Source organism: Coloeus monedula (assembly GCF_965178545.1).
Source record: "Coloeus monedula genome assembly, chromosome: 6".
NCBI classification, from domain to species: Eukaryota; Metazoa; Chordata; class Aves; order Passeriformes; family Corvidae; genus Coloeus; species Coloeus monedula.
Genome location: NC_138786.1, coordinates 48,717,277 through 48,734,167, shown reverse-complemented (window position 1 = coordinate 48,734,167; position 16,891 = coordinate 48,717,277). Strand labels below are relative to the sequence as shown.

The 16,891-nt window shown below is 41.0% G+C and overlaps 1 protein-coding gene across 1 annotated transcript in view; it reads left to right on the top strand.

Annotated features, from left to right (window-relative positions):
- Positions 1-16,545, top strand: part of FBLN5 (fibulin 5) — a 44,716-nt gene extending 28,171 nt beyond the window's left edge. Inside the window, exons 5-11 of the mRNA XM_082284330.1 lie at positions 3,447-3,569; positions 6,335-6,451; positions 7,381-7,500; positions 10,263-10,385; positions 10,929-11,055; positions 13,888-14,083; positions 15,947-16,545. Coding sequence (XP_082140456.1) covers positions 3,447-3,569; positions 6,335-6,451; positions 7,381-7,500; positions 10,263-10,385; positions 10,929-11,055; positions 13,888-14,083; positions 15,947-16,108 — 968 coding nt within the window. The 3' untranslated portion in view covers positions 16,109-16,545. The remainder of the gene's footprint in view (positions 1-3,446; positions 3,570-6,334; positions 6,452-7,380; positions 7,501-10,262; positions 10,386-10,928; positions 11,056-13,887; positions 14,084-15,946) is intronic.
- Positions 16,546-16,891: the final 346 nt, after the last annotated feature.

The following is a 16,891-nucleotide window of genomic DNA, read 5'->3' as shown; positions in this document are numbered from 1 at the left end:
ATGAAAACCATCCTTGAATTATCAGTGATGGGTGACAGCATCTGATGCTTTCGTGGCACTGATGCTGAGATCATCGACTATCACAAATTATTAACATCTTGGACAGTAGAGTTTCTAGGATTTCTTACTAGCATGCTCCCCTTTAATAACTCTTCTGCTCTCCAGCTGATTAGACGTTACTTTGGGGCTCAGATGACAACTCATTGCAGTATTTCTGTCCATGGTGAAGACTGTGACACCAGTTACGCTGGGTCGGACACACTCTTTCAGGCTTCAGAAAAATGTACCTCAGGGACTTCTTAGCCACATCTGCTATCTTTGCATTGAGTAGGCATTACAGTTTTTTATTCTCTGAATTTGTAGTATCTGCTTTGAACCTACAAAGCTATTGCAAATCTATTACCATGTACAATTAGCATCACAGTTTTGCTCTAGTATTGTGTATGACCCATCTCAGAGGCAGAAGTAGTACAAATGGGCTTTGAAGTCCCAGAGCATGAAGACACCTAAGATTTGTGCTTGAATGGGACAGAAATAAGATGTGCAACCAGAAAAATAAATTATTCACACCTTATTGATGGATTGTCATGTTCTGCTTGCAACCTCTTGCAATTTTCCATTCAAACAAAAGTGTCCTGGAAGTGTTTTGATATAGCTTCTGTGCCTATCCATTACAGGCAATCTCTTGAAGTTCTATGGCTAGTTTTCTCCCCAGTGGAAATAATCTGAAATTGTTTTAAGGTTTTTTTCATTTCCCTGCCAAAAGTCTAGCTCTGACTTTAGCAACCACACCTGTTCTCACTGTATGCTGCACTGTGTAAATGGGCTGGGCAAGGCACCCTCTGTCTCCCAGGTCTGATATCCTTCAAGAAGACACCTAATGGCTGGCCACTTGTTGCACCAATAGTTTTTTCAGTGCACAAATATCTGTTGTCACTTAGTGAGCCCATATAATGTAACATAATATATAATGTAATATAATATAATGGGGCAGCCAGGCTGGGATTATACTACCTGTTTCAACTATGAAGGCTGCTTCCCAAAAATAATTTATTTGATTGTATTGGCTGGGTCAGAGTGTAATGGCACCTCATGGTAAGGGGCAATCTTAGAGAATGCCAGACATGGAATACAGAACTGGGTGTGCACCCTCAGGCCCAAGCAAAAAGATTTGCTGCTACCAGTAAAGCTGTTTATACCTGTTGGTTGCATAAAACTTCTTTAGTGAAGTCACCAAGGTACTGTTCAGTGCAAAATGTGAGGACTCAAGGTGTCCTGCAGAGACAACTTCAGGTTTATCAGGTTTTCTGGCAGAAATTCCACAGGAGGCCTCCATTGTAAAAATGTTGCATTCAAATGGAAATATGCTTCCAATACCACCACAAAAGGTAAAGAAGAATGGGAGTAAGCAAATAAATCTGCTTGGTATATAGCAAATGGAAGAGGTTTAACATCTTACTTCTCTGGAGTGGAGCTCATGCAACTGCTACAAAGATGACTTGGGAACAAAACCAATCCCATAGCCACCTGTTGCTTTAAGTGAGACACATCATACCCCTGCAAGAAAAATGCACCACAAAGAGTGGAGGATCTGTAGTCTTCAAACAGCCTTGCTACCACATGTGGTGAGATCATGACCCTCATTTTGTTTTCACTTCGCTTCACCTATTAATATTACTGGAAGCAGGGAATGTGGAAAATGAAAATCTCTTTTCTAAGCTTAGTGCAGACTAGAAAAAGCAGAATTGGCCAGATCCCAAGGTACCATTCCTAAAACAATAAGCAAGCATGATAAATAGAAAGCTTTTTCATTTAGAAAACATTAATGTCATTGTTATTAAATTTATGGTTAGATAAAATCTCTGTTCAGATACTACCAATTATGTGTGATATGCTATGAAGGGAGGATCCAGATTTTTTAGCCCAATCGCAGAAGCAATAGCTGAACTGAACAACATATTTATGGACCTGTATAGTCTAGACTTGTTATCTTACCCCTTTCCCACTTCCCCCACCATTTTGCCAGCCTTCATCTGGCCAATAAATACATGAGAACCAATTTCTGGCAGAGTTAATTACCTCTAATTGTGACCCTCTTGTTATCTTACCAGCTTTGACTCACCATAAATTGCTCCAGTACAGATGTTGGCAAGATAAGAACTCTAGACTCCCTCCATATGTATAATATACATGTATTTATTTATATATCTGAACATGTTAGATATGCTGCTGTGGTAGACTGGATCAGTTAATTCATGACTGCTAGGATTGTACAGCTGACTGGCTATGCTTGCTGTCTTGGGGGCAGATACAAAGATGTAATTCCTGCCCTCTGCTGCCTGCTCCAGCCCAGGGCATCAGCAAGATACTTTCAGTCGTGACCTAACAAAGTCTGGATTAATAAGAATCAGGGGAGGATCAAGGGAGTAGCATTGCTTGGATGACACAGTGCTTCAGCAAAGGCCAGTGCATAGTATGCTGGAATAAAAAATAGTTTAGGTATCAACAAATAAAACATAGAAATCTGGTTTGGCTGAAAAAATGACACAATTTATCTTTTGGTATTTCCATTTCTGACATGTAGAGGCAAACCTGATGCCTGAATCATCAGGAAAGATATTGAACAAGGTGTGATTCAAATTGAACTTCTGACTCTGAAAGGCATTTTTAGTCAGTTAGGTTCCAGGGCCCTGGCTTATGTAAAAGTAGGAATGCTATTCACCTCCTTTGTAAAAAAACAAAAAAAAACCCCAAAAAACAACACAAAAAAAAAAAAAAAAAAAAAAAAAAAAAAAAAAACCAAAAAACCCACAACAAAAACACCCTAAGGGTTTGTAATAAAAACCCAAATACATTAAAACCAATAAAGATTTGGGGGGGTTAGGGGGTGGAAATTAAAAGAAAATAGTATTATTGTCAGGAAATTGATTCCAGGGTAGTATACATTTTTTGGTCAGGTAAAAGTTGACTTTGTGTCTGAAAAATTATGGTGAGATGGTCTGCATTGGTTGGGGTAGGAAGTAATTTTTTTTATGTCTCTGAATTGTGTTTGTACACCTCTCGAACTCCCCTTCATCTCTTAATCTTCAGTGGGGTTGCACAGCCTCTCCCTAGGGCTGAACACTGCCCTGTAGCATGGAAATCCCAGCTCAGTGACATAGCAAATGTGGAAGTAACAAAAATTTTGAGATAATGAGAGACTTTCCTTGAGGAGAAACACTGAGAAACACTGGGTCACCTGCAAAACTGAGAGATTTGATGTGCACCCTCAGTTCTCACTGCTCTCAGATGTTTATTACTGTGGATTTTCCTTCAGCTTATGGTCATTCTCTTTACTCCTCCAAACTTGAGTTCCTTGCCCAGAGGTGGTATACACACTGTACAGCATGAAAAATCTTTTGTTGTTGCTATTTCTAACATTTTCCTTCTGTATTTCTGTGTTGCAGATGTGGATGAATGCGCTTCAGATTCTCACCAGTGTAACCCCACCCAGATCTGCATAAATACTGAGGGGGGCTATACCTGTTCCTGCACTGAAGGCTACTGGCTGTTAGAAGGCCAGTGTTTAGGTAAAATCCTCATGGGATATGGTATCTGGGTATCTGTATATGTGTACCTGTGACTCCCTGAAATAATGTCACTAAGCACTTTTGTCAAGTACACATTTAAACCTTCAGCTCTGTGAAAAGTGTCTTTTTTCTCTGTAAGTGCCACTGGGATGCTTGGCAGAGAGACTCCCTCATGGAACAGAAATGTAGATGTAAATGCCATATGACTAGCATCATAATAGTGTAGTAACTGGGCTTTTCATATTCCCAGTCTGAAGGATTCCCTTTCATATAAGGTCAATTGTCAGCGTGTATGCATAAGGATTTTTGCCCCAGCAGACCTGTCCTTTCCTTACTGTGACAGTGTGGACCTGAAGGGATCTGTATTTGATACCAAGAAATGGGACAGACAGTAAATCCTTAGAGACAACCAATTCTTTTGTTTGGGGGTGAGAAAAAAATTACCTCTGAACTGGGTGCCATTTCAGTATCTTCCAAGAAGTTTTATTTCAATTGTATTATTTTCCTTGCAGCAATGTCCTGTTCATCCTTTTAGCTCAGTCCTGTTGAAAAAACATTGCTCAACAAACGGCACAGGAAAACCTTTCATTACTCCTCTCCTCCAGCCCTTTCCCCTCACTTGACATGCTCATGGGATGATGATCTTGATGTTAATTTTAGGTACACAGGTAGGACCTAGGAATCAGCATACAACTGTTTTTAAGAAGAAGTTTGCCCATTATTAGTTTTTTCCCTGCAGTGCAGGCTGTTTGGTGCCAGCTCTGCAGAGCTGGACCATCCCGTCACACCTCCACTGGAAGGAGAATGGGCTTTCCCTGCCCATTCATCCCTGGAGCATCTCCAGTTACTTTCCAGCTTTCTCCTCTCAAATACCAATTCCACGAAGGACTCACTCATGGCTGCTTTCCTGACTACTGCAAGCAGCTGCTGTGTAATCACCTGGCAGGAACCAGGCTGAGCCCTGTCCAAGCTGGGGTCCATGCAGCCACAGCAACTTCAGGGAGTCACTGTCTCGTAGTTCCCTGGGATAAGAAGTCTCCAAGGCTCCTGCTCCTTAATCTATGAAAAATCAACTTCTCTTGGGAAAAAAAAAGCTTGTGCTGGGGAATGTACAGGCATATGTGGTAGGCTGGGGATGAGGAAGGGCAGGAAGGCAGATTCTGCTCTGCATCACCTGTTCTGTTACCCATTTACTTCTCCCAGTCACAGGCCAAATGAAAGGGTTGTGTGCAGCATTCAAGATTTGAAAGCAGATCTAAAATATTCTTCTGCTTGATGGATATAGCAGAGAACTGAAATGGCTGCATTGCTGAATTGATTTGAGTACCTGCTTATGCTATTTAAAATAGGCAATAATATCCCAGTATTGCTCTATTTAAGTAATCATGGGGTGGATTATTGCAAGGCAAAGGAAAAACAAATTGTGTTTAGAGTTGCTATATTTTTCCCTAAATTTCAAAGAAGTCTCAGTTTTCCATACTTTACACTGGCTTTGGAGAAGTGATTTTTGCTGCCATAAGGCAGTAAAGGAATATTTACTGTAATCAGGGGCCCAAGTTGGGTTTAGAGACAGATTTTTTGGTGCGCTGTTAGTAAATCACCGTTACAAAAACCTACACTTCTATTTGTTGGAATTATCCCTGTAAAGTTTACACAGAGGAGCCAGTGCAGCAGTATCCACATAACCCACTCACAAGAAGCAGCCCTGTCGAAGTCCTTATCCTCAAAATGTAGCACTCTTGAGATAACAGTGCTGCAAAAGACAAAGCATGTATTTAAAATAATGCATTGTGTCAGTGCAATGAGGTATTAATTCACTTAAAATCCATGTTATTTTTGCAGGATTTGGTGAAGCCTACTGCTGGTGTACACACCACCACTGACCTGGCCTTTAGGTTATCTTGCTAACTGACTGCAGAAAATACACTGGGTTTTCTATTGCAGAAATTTAGCTTCAAAGCTTTGAGAGCAGCCATTAAAAAAAAAAATCTCCATAAATCAAAAGCCAGTTGATACCAAAGGAAATGTTAAGCCTTTGAAAGAACAACTATTCCAGGTGCTTCATTTCAGTTCTTAGTTCTGGGGCAAAAATCTTCTAGCACTTACATATCTTAGAGCATTTTCTTGTGCTCATAGCACTCAGTTGCATGCATTGCTAATGCTGCAATTCAGCCCAAACTGCTATTTTGGCATTAAATTAACTGTTTATACAGTCTGTAATTTGTCAGTTAAAAATTCATATAAAAAGAGAATGTGACTATTTAGAAAAAAAGTCTTTCAAAAATATCCTTACTAAATAAAGAAGCCTTTAGTAAAACATAGTGCTGTTCCAGTGAGTAGCTTTGGTATATGTGGAGGCAAAGAAGGTTTCTATTTTGATTCTGCCAAAATTTCGCTGCAATGTTGGCTGTGGTTGTGCTGGCGGGCTGTGCCAGCTGTCAGGTATCCTTTGAGGGAGCTGCTTAAAAGAACAGACTGGGCTGCCTGATTTACACTACACTGAAGATTACAGCAATGACAATCAATTCATCAGACACACTGGTAGATGTCAGACATGAATAAAACCACATTACCACATTCTACTGGGGAGAGGTATATTTTAACTATAACTCCATATCTGAACGCCTGGAAGTTTGACTCTTACATCCATAACCAGTGTGCTGGGCTATTTCTGTGTTATCAGTACTGTTGGCTCAGTGTGCTTGCTGCTTTGTATCTCATGTGAACATGCAGACCACTGTACTTTCCATCCTTCCCACCCACAGATATCGATGAATGTCGCTACGGCTACTGCCAGCAGCTGTGTGCCAACGTGCCCGGTTCCTACTCCTGTACGTGCAACCCAGGCTTTACCCTTAATGACGACGGGAGATCGTGCCAAGGTATGAGTATGGTAAACCATGGCTGAAATCCTTTGTCCCCACTCAGTAACACCCTTAAAACTTGCTTGGGTTTTAGAACACTAGTAACCTTCCCAGCACTGCTTTTGAAAATGTTCACAGGTTTGTCAGACAGATATTTCATAGTTTCCCAGTACCTCGAAGGGGTTTGGGTGCAACATGACCAGTGTATCAGGAGAAATATGCACAGAGGCCCAAACCTCAATTCACTCAATTCAGTGGAATTACCAAGAGTTCAGGCACTAAATTTACTATTAAAATCTGAGGCTGTGTGACCCACCTGAGACAGGAAACCTTTGTCAGATCATTAAATCAGAGTGTCCCAAGATCCAGACTGGAGTCCTGAGATTAGACTACCTTTTGCTGTGATGTGCTACCTCAAAGTCAACACAGCCTCTTCACAGCCTCCCTAGCAAAGCAGCGAGCATCTTCCCACATGCTGCAGGAAAAGGTCTGTGCTAATGATGCCCAGAAGCTGCTAATGTCCTACCAGGAAAAAAATATTGGTTTTGCCCTAGCCCGAGGCTTCCATAAGGACCCCTTGCATTATCTTTCTCAGGAAAATCCTGCTGCATTTTTTCTCAGGTCTGTTATGACAATATTGGTTCAATGGTTTTCAAATTGGGTAAGGAGAGAAGTATTTATAATAAAAATTTCATCCCCATCTTCCATGGTATTTTTTTTATTGAAGACATTCCCAAAATACTTTACTTCCATACATGTTGCGTTTCCAACATGCTATTCCCAGGCATCAGCCTGAATCCAAATAAACAACACTGACTTGGTTATATTTTCTCAGAACAAATCATTCTGACTGTACAGCTAATGTCTTTGAAATGCCATGCAGTAAAAAAAATGAAAATGGAGTTTGGGGAGAAGTCACTGATGAATTTGGCATTGGTTTCCCACAGATGTGAATGAATGTACAAGTGAAAACCCTTGCACTCAGACCTGCGTCAACACCTACGGCTCTTTTCTCTGCCGCTGTGAACCTGGCTATGAACTGGAAGCTGATGGAGTTAACTGCAGTGGTAACTGTCTTTATTTATTGTTTTGGTTTCTTTAATTCTATTATGTTTACTTTTTCAAAGGTATTGTTTTGTACATACTTTTAAAAAAGTTTTTTGCCTTGGTCCATGGTAGCAGCAGGAAAGCTGAAATTCATATGATCCTCTTTCCAGCTAGAGCACACAGCAAATACCCAGAAAAGCTCAGTGGAGGAGGGCTGCAAATGGTTTTAAAGAAATAAGCTAAATATTCAAAAGCTCCAAGGTAACAGCAAAACATAAGAAAGCACTTTGTAATGCTGAACAGGAAGCTTTGTTAGCAAGTAGAGATAGTCCTAGAACATTCTTCCATGATTAAAGAAATACTTTCTATTAAGCACTTTTCCATTTGTCTGTTGAATGTATGTATTCCTCTTGCTCTTAACCACTGCTCACTTCTGCCTGAAACCTTCCCCAGTTTCCCCTGTATGGCTCTGGCTTCACTTTAGTAACAATATATGATTTCTTAGTACAGTTATTGCTGATCTGTTCAGCACACAGCAGAATAAATTGTGCTTATGTCACTGTACTTTTTCCTCTCTGCTTTTTAAAAAAATCTATTATTTTAATTGAAGGCAAAACTTATTTCTTTGCTTATTGTTCCCTCAGCCTGATAAAATTAGAGAATTCGGCCAATATTTCTTGGAAGGAAAAATGCACTGGAAAATACTTGAGTTTTAATTTACAGTAAACAGATGTAACATGCTGTTTCTGAGAGAGAAGATATGTGAGATGCAGTGTACATGATTAGTGTTTCCCAAGATATTTTTCCTGCAAACTTCCTTGTTATAAGGGAAAGAATAAATATTAAATATCTAAAGGTTCTTAAGCATTAAACATTTAGACTGCAACATCTAACTTAGTGTTCTGTTTTCTAATCGAATTTCTTCTTCTAAGTTAGACTCCTGAATGTTTATGTGCTGACCTCCTGAGCTACCTGGGGATCTGAACCAGATAAGTTCATTGCAATGCCCAATAAGGTGGTGCTTGAGCCTCATCCATGTCAGAGAGTTAAGCCAGCAAAAGGGACTTTCCACCACCCAGATAAAGAGCAGAAAATCTTTTCCTGACAATCTTGTGCAAGAAAATGTTTGACAAAGCAGGTCAAGCTTCTCTGGATGAGCTGCTTCCACTTCACAGGCAATCACTAGACATCTGAGGCTCGCAAAAGGAATGCCTGGTTAGGAGGACACTCTTATGAGACACTCAGGACTCAGATTTACTTCAACAGGAGCAGGGTTAGTCCACGGCCTAGCAGCCAACTTACCTTTAAGTTGGGAGGCTTCTTGCCCCAATTCAAGGAGAGAGGGAGAGATTTCAACCTGGCTTTCCCAACATCATCATTATTTTCTAATCACAGAGGTCTTCCAAGTGCATTAGATGTGCTCTGAAATGACAACCATCTTGTTGTCTGCACATAGTCAGCAGAATGCCAGGAGCATTTAGGAACACTGTGGGCTCAGCAGCAGAAATGTAGGACCCTCGGGGCTCTAAGTCCCTCAGCACCTGACAGCAGCCAGGCACCAGTTATATGAATCCAATATGCTGGAGGTTGGGGCTAGGATGCCAGAGGGTGGTTGATATCTCAGTCGCATTACGGAGTCAGCCCTCAGTCCATGTGTTTTCAGGAAGGTGTTTATTTCAGTGAACTCACTGGGGAAACTCACACAATAACAGGATTATGTAGGTGTAGAGTACCTTTCATCTCCCTTTTGATAATCTGATTTCAGCCCTAAAGCCACTTGGATATATTTGGACTCCAAATACTTTCCAATCCATCTGCACTAAACACCAGAAGTGGATAAATGGACTGAGCCCAACTTAGAAGAAAGGGAAATTCAGTCTGAAGAGTAAAAGTGATTTGCCTGGGAGAGTCAACATGTCAAAGCTGGGAATAAGAACTTGGGAGTTCCTGGCTGGAACTCTGGCCTTTGTTTCTTTCTTCCCCTGAATGGGGAAATAAGGAAATGATTAGTGGCAGCCTCCCTCAGCCTAGTGCCTTTGCATGTGTTTTCCCCTCGGTCAGCCACGCCTCCATGTGCAGCTCTGAAGTTCGTCTTTCTCACTTGAGCACAGCTCTGCAGAACACAATGACTGGTCAATCCATGAGTGTAAGGGGAAAGAGCACAGTTTCTGCTTTCAGTCAGGTATTTTGACAGACTGCCTAGCTTCCTGGGTATCTGAGAGAGGGCTGGGCCTTCCAGTATGTCTGACCCAGGCTGGGATGAGCTCTTGTAGTCTTGCTGGAATGACTTGGAAGTTACTGACTAGAGGCTAAGAAACATAAAAGAGACAGGGCTGGCTGCAGGAGTTCTGCTGGAACCCATGTGGCCCTGGGAAAGTGAAGCTTACTCTCCAAAAAAGAGGAAAAAAAAACCAAGAAAAAAGAAAAGAAAACTACTGCCAAGTCTTTCCTTTTAATTTACAGTTGCAACTTTGTTGTCAGAGTATCTCTGACGTAAAACAGAAATGAAAACATGGCCAACTGGTGACAGGTATTAGAAAAGAAAAATAAATAAATAAAAGACATACATTGTGTTCAGCAGCAGCTTTGGTTTCCTTAGGAAAAAAGTGTTTAACCAAGAACTTGTATAGCATTTTGTCAGGTTGCTGCAGAGTTCTAGGGAGCTGGACAGTGCCAGCCTCCAGCTGAGGTGATGGGCAGGTAGTCTGGATGGCTACCTGCCTGCAGGACTGCTCTTTTGACAGTAAAGCCAAAGACACTAAACTTTGTTTTACCACTGCAGACATGGACGAATGCAGCTTCTCAGAGTTCCTCTGCCAGCACGAATGTGTGAACGGGCCTGGTTCCTACTACTGTACCTGTCCTTCAGGGTATAACTTGCTTGACGATAGTAGAAGCTGCCAAGGTAAGAACATTCCTGCACTGAGTAAAACCTGAGGGGACCAGAAAATAGATCCTGTGTCTAGAAAGAGGTTTTCAAGAATTGAGATGCTTGGTCCTGGCATTGCACAGTGAAGTACTTGTAGGGGCCAATTATGCAATTCTGGTAAGAATGTCATCACGTGAATATTCCAGCTGAGGTGAATTGGTGTGTTGTTTTAAGTAAGACTTTATCGACTAGGAAAGAGCTACACAGGAAAGACCTCAAATGCTCTCCCCTCTGCTGCACATCTCTACTTTTCCCATTCTCTAGGGTCGGAGCATTTGAGCAGCCAATTCCTTTCCGTTTTTTTTGCAGCATTTAGCATGTGGGAGCACTCTAATAAGCAGAAATGAATGAAGTAAAAACTGTTCTTAGAAGAGGGATCAGTTATAAAAAGGCCACCTCTTGTGGTGCAAGAGTTTTATGAATTTTGGGCTAATTCCCTAAGATGGAAACCGGTTTGTAGGATTGGTATCTCATACATATTTCCCTGCTTTAGCCTTTCTCTCATTCCTTGTGTTTTAGATATCAATGAATGTGAAACAAGAAACTTCACCTGCACTTCACAGCAAACATGTTTCAATATCCCAGGAGAATATAAATGTTTAGACCCAGTACGATGCGAGGAGCCTTATCTCCAGATTAATGAGAAGTGAGTAACATACCCACAGCCACAAAAGCAAATTCTATCTGTGAGAGTTGTATCCAAATAAGCTGCAATTTTACAACACAGCCATGAAGTCTGTCTAAAGAGCTATACATACATGCTGCTGCTGCATTTACCACTGGTAAGCTTTTATAAAAATAAATTGCAATTCCTTACCAGGTCACCAGGTGTGATATGATATGATATCATGCTCAGATGTATGTGAAGTTAGACTGGAAAAACAGGTGTCAGTTAGTTGAGAAAACAGCAAGGCTTGTGATGTAATAAGAGACGTTTACTTACATTACTCACTGACTTCACATATACTCAAATGCAGCCTGTTTATCAGTAGGAATATTTCCTGCAAATGGTAACTAGCTTATGCCTGGGAAGTACCTTAACGCATTAGATGATAGTTAGAGCACGATACAAAGAGTTTCTTACTGCTTAAAGGTTAAAATTTCTGAATAGTTCACAGACTGATCCGCCTTGCCCAGAAATCGCATATGTCTGGATGGGGCTGTTAGCACTGTTACTGTCTCAATTGGGAATCATTTGAACAAGCAAAAAAAAAATATCCTACATTTCTAAAAATTGCCCATTTCTTTTACATTTTTGTATGTATTTTCTGGGGCTCAAAATATTTCAGTTCCAAACTGATCTTGATATATTGCAGTCCCTATTATTTCATCCACAGTGTTTGCACTAACCCAATTACCTGGAATTGCTTGGTAGCCCCATGTATTTTATAGAAAGGCAAGAGATAAATAATTAGCTTCTTTCCTTTATACTTTATTCATGTCTTTACATTGCTTTCTGAACTAGGGCAGCTGAAGAGTGGACACATAGTGTTTGTCCAGTTCTGGGTTTACCTGCCTTTAGAGGTGGTAGTCTTAAACTGGAATTTGAAATAACTGAATCCTCTGTATCTAAATTCCACAGAGCCCAACTACAGAGACCTTGCAGAGCAGCTTGCACCAGACACTCTTGACCTCTGAGCTTTGTGTTTGGTGGCTTTGGCTCATGTCTAGATGGGACTGCACTTAATTTGTGACATATGTCTAGAAGTGGTCAGTATAAAAGCCAAGTGAATTCCTTGCATCTGTGTTTTCTGTGGAAGGAACTGGGTGTTCATAATGCCAGGAGCCTCTTGATGGGGGCCATGCCAGAGGCACTGTCTGAAATTGATGTCAGTAGTGGAGGTTATAGAAAAAATAGTCAAAAAGACCCATGCCCCAACATGTCAATTCCCCCAACATGGCTTTTATAAAGGGATATCCTGCCTCACAACTTTATTAGAGTTCTCTGAAGAAATCAGCAGCATGTGGCTAGGGCACATGGACTGATGCAGTCTCTTTGCATTTCCAAAGGCTTCTGAAAAGACCCTCACATAGTTACTATGGAAGTTAAGCAGTCCTAAGTAACAGAGAAAAGTCCCTGAAACAGAAGACTAAGAGGCTGAAAGACAAAAATTAAACAGAGGATAGTATTAAATTGTCAAGTTTCACACGGAAGTTCTGCAGAGGTCTGAGCTGGACCTACTTGGTCCATCATAAGCAACCTGGGAAAAAGAATAAACCATGATACAGGCAAAGTCTGCAACCATATCTGAAGACAGTAGATAAAAGACTGGGTAGAAAAATATTGCAAAATAAACCTCAATGACTATGCAATAAAAATGGCAGATAAAATTCAGTGTAGATTAATTTAAAGTAAAAAGACAATACCAGATTAACAAATTAAATAAGGAGCACTTATCTGATCATAATCCATCCAAACTGAGATTTGAGAGTTGTTCTAGTTCCATGAACTGCTGTACTCACTAGAGATCAGAAAAGCAATCTGAATTTCAAGTGTTAATAGGTAGAGAATATCCTTGGAGCACATGCTGTTGTGTACCACATCTTTAAGACTGTGCAGTTCCTTCCCCTTCTGTCAAAAGAAATATAACTGGATAAAGGTTCATAAGAAGCAATGAGGATGATCAAAAGTATGGAATAGCTTCCTTGTGATGAACTAAGCTCTAAGTTAGAACCCTTCAGCCATGAACAGGGTCAAATACAAAGCCCTGAGATGTCTGAGGAGGATGAGCAGGGATTGACTGGCTGCTCTCCTTTCAGCTGGGAGCATCAGATGAAGTCAGAAAGAGGCCATGCAGAGAGGGATGAAGCGGGCTGTGGAGCTCCTGGCCACAGAGGGCTGTTGATGCCGAATATTCATGTGGGTGTAAGGGGAAGCTGGAAAAGCTGATGGCTAAGAAACGCATTAATAGCTGATGAATACAAAGAAAATATTTTGTCTTAAGGATTCCCTGAGTCACAAACAATTGGAGACTGTTGATGGAAGTGACATATGCTTGGCTTGCTGTCCTCTTCTTTCTTAAGGCTCTGCATTTGATGTTAGAGCTTTGGTTTGATCCAGGATGTCTACTGTATGTTTTCATGTAGTATACAAAAAAAGATCACTACATTTATGCAGCACTATCAGTGAAGTGAATTATTAATATTATTTTGGGGACAGTTCAGTTTAAATTACTATCAGAACAAATATGTACCAAGTATTCTACACCTGCAGAGCTGCTTCAAAGAAAGTTCACATTTTTGAGTGATCTAAGGAAAATGCCAAGGTATTTTGGCCTAGAAGAAAAAGGAGGCAGGATATAGGCCAGAGTAGCAAAACAGAGAATACTAAAAGTAAGAAAATTCATTACAAGTTTCATTGATTCTTTTAGCTGCTCAACAACATTCTTTATTTATTTATGCACCTGTCTTAGCATATAAAGAATCAAATATTACAGCAATTTTAACCCCTGATGACAATTCTATCTCTGACAATCAGCCGCTGCATGTGTCCAGCTGAAAACCCCGGGTGCAGAGATCAGCCGTTCACCATCCTGTACAGAGTGATGGATATGGTGTCTGGGAGGTCTGTGCCTTCAGACATTTTTCAGATGCAAGCAACAACTCGCTACCCTGGAGCCTATTACATCTTCCAAATCAAATCAGGGAACGAGGGCAGGGAATTCTACATGCGGGTAAGTCTAGCGCTCACTGGGGGAAAACATTAGTTAGCTGTATATCCTGATAGCAGAACTAAGCTTTTCATGACTATCATTTAAAGCTTCAGTATGAGGCATTTTTTACACACAGACATGCAGAGCAGTGTGCTGATCTGCAGGAACTGCTGGATCTCTCAGGAGAGTAACCTACCCAAAGTAAACATGCTTCTCCTAAGAGACAGTAGGTTTAGGAAAGCCCAGAGCTGTACCTATGTCTAAGAATAGCTCAGGTCTCCCAAGCTCAAGAGAAACTATTGTGCCAAGCTGTTTTTTATTTGATGGACAACCAGCAATTGTCACTGAAAGATTCAGTGTTTCTTGTCTGTTTTATTAAACTCTTCATTGGAAATTGAAAAACGTGAAAACCAAAAAAGTAAGCAAAAACCCCACCCCTGTATGTCAATAATTGACTTTCTGGGTTCTTTGCTTTCATTTGTTATGAATTTTTTCACTGAGAACACACATTTTATGTAGATACTGTTAGAGAAAATGTAATTACCTGGGCTTTTTAAATCTGTTTTCCTCAGAAGATCTCTCTGTTCCCCAGTCATCTTTGCCACACCACTGACATGCAGAGATTTCAGAAGTGTCAGCAGAGAATGGGGTACATCCACAAGGGACGGTGACGCTCAGGAGGCTGATTTTCAGCTCTAGGCAAAACCTGGCTCAGACACTCACATTAAGTCTTGTTCTGTGGCTACTGAAGGTTCCCATCCCTCACGGACATGGGTAGTGGGATAGATTCCAGGACATATTTCTCTCAAGAACCTCCGATTCCCACTGTAAGAAAAGGAAAATATTTCAAAATCCTGAATGGACAAGTGGTCCCATTACGTTACAATAATTTACATCTCACAAGAGCTTTCCTGTTGCAAAGTCATTACCGATCCCACTGACCTTTTCCCCTCATCTGGGCCAATCCAGCAGGTGCTGAAGCCCCAGCTCCCATCCCCATTGCCCAAGCCTGCTGGTTCCATTGATTTACCACGTCATTCCCTGGGCAGTAGGTGGGCAGGGTCACATGGAGGGACACTGTGACCTTGCTGAGGCACCAGGACCCAGTCTGGCACGGACCGGGCAACACACCCAGCACCTCCTCATGGCTGTGTTGGCTTTGCCTGATCAAAGGTAACAAACACCCAGTTTTGGGGTAAAACAGGACCCACTGTGTCTACGTAAGTTCCCGATGCAAAACAAACTGCAGTTGGTTTTAACATCAGCAGGTCTGATTTTTAAATGCACATAATCCACTGTTCTGGTCAGATATTGCAAAGCTTCCATTTATTGAAGGACTGGTTTTCTGAAGTGCTATCGCATATTCAAAGCTCTCTTTGGAGGGTGAGGTTTGTGCCTCTAACATACACAATGTACCACAAACCTGGACCCCATCCACATGAGAACACCTGTTCTCCAAGTTCTGTTAACATAACCCTTTCTGGGTGTTCGCTGCTTCACAGTAACACTGTCCTTTACATCAAACTAAAGAGTACCTCAAACAAACAAACAAACAAACAAACAGGTATCATTACTTGTTTATACCCTAAATCCATGTTTTCATCTTTTTTCTTTCTTGGGCAATAGCAAGTGTCTTTGTTCAATAGCCACTTTAATGTGCAGGGCTCCCAAAGGCTTTACAAACTGTAGAAGGTGATAGATAGTTCATGCAAAACACTGAAAAGAAGCCAAATGCTGAAATGAAACTCTGTCCCATCAATTGCAGTGGTTTCAAACAATGCAACAGAAAACACCTATTTTGGCTGCTTGAAGACTGTAGTGAGACAGTAGGTTTGAGGAACCAGTTTTGGCAATCTCACTTGCTTTCTCTTGTTTTGTGCACAGCAAACGGGACCTATCAGTGCTACTCTGGTGATGACCCGCCCCGTGAAGGGGCCCCGTACTATTGAGTTGGACTTGGAAATGATCACTGTTAACACTGTCATCAACTTCAGAGGAAGCTCTGTCATCCGGCTGAGGATATTCGTATCACAGTACTCCTTCTAAACCTCGAGTTTGTGCCCTGGAAACACCAAGCCAAAAGAGACAGTTCCTCCTCTGCAGAACTCTCTCCTCAAAAGCCAGTATATATAGCAGCTCCAGACCAAATCACTATTTCCACAGACCCGGTCACCTATGCCTGTCTGAGCAGGGAGGCCTCTTCATGCACAGTCCCTACCAGGATGCAGACATCTGAAGATGTATTGTCAGCAGATCCCATATGATTCTCTATGTGGTCATGTATTTTAAGGACTCTTCTTCTCACTGTAAACACTTCTAGGGCATGAGTCTATGTGAAAGACTGTGAACCTTTGTAGCTCCAAGGCTGCTTAGCAGAAAGCACCAAAGAAACTGAGGGAAAAGCTGGCTTTTGCAATCTTGCCTTTTTTTAACCTTTTTTTTCGTTATAAATGAAAAGCAGACAAACAAGCAGAAACAGAAACAAAAAACTCACCTATTGAAACTAGGGACCTCAGAAGTCCTAATTTGCATTCCCAGTTATCTCTGGAATTATCAGTCAAGCACTTTGTTTCAATTCACCCTGCATTTGTCTTAGTTTCACCTGTTTTTTCTTTCATTCTATTTTATAGTTAAAATTCATTGTAAATTCATTCCAAAAAAACATGTTGTACTATGTAATCTTTTGCTTTCTGACAAAGTGTCACATGTTTGGGTTCCTTTCTGTATTAAATCTTTCCATATAACAGAGTCCACAGAAATCTATCACTGGATGGTGTGTTTTACAACATTTAGGATTTTATGCTTATTTACACTCAAGATCTTTGACAG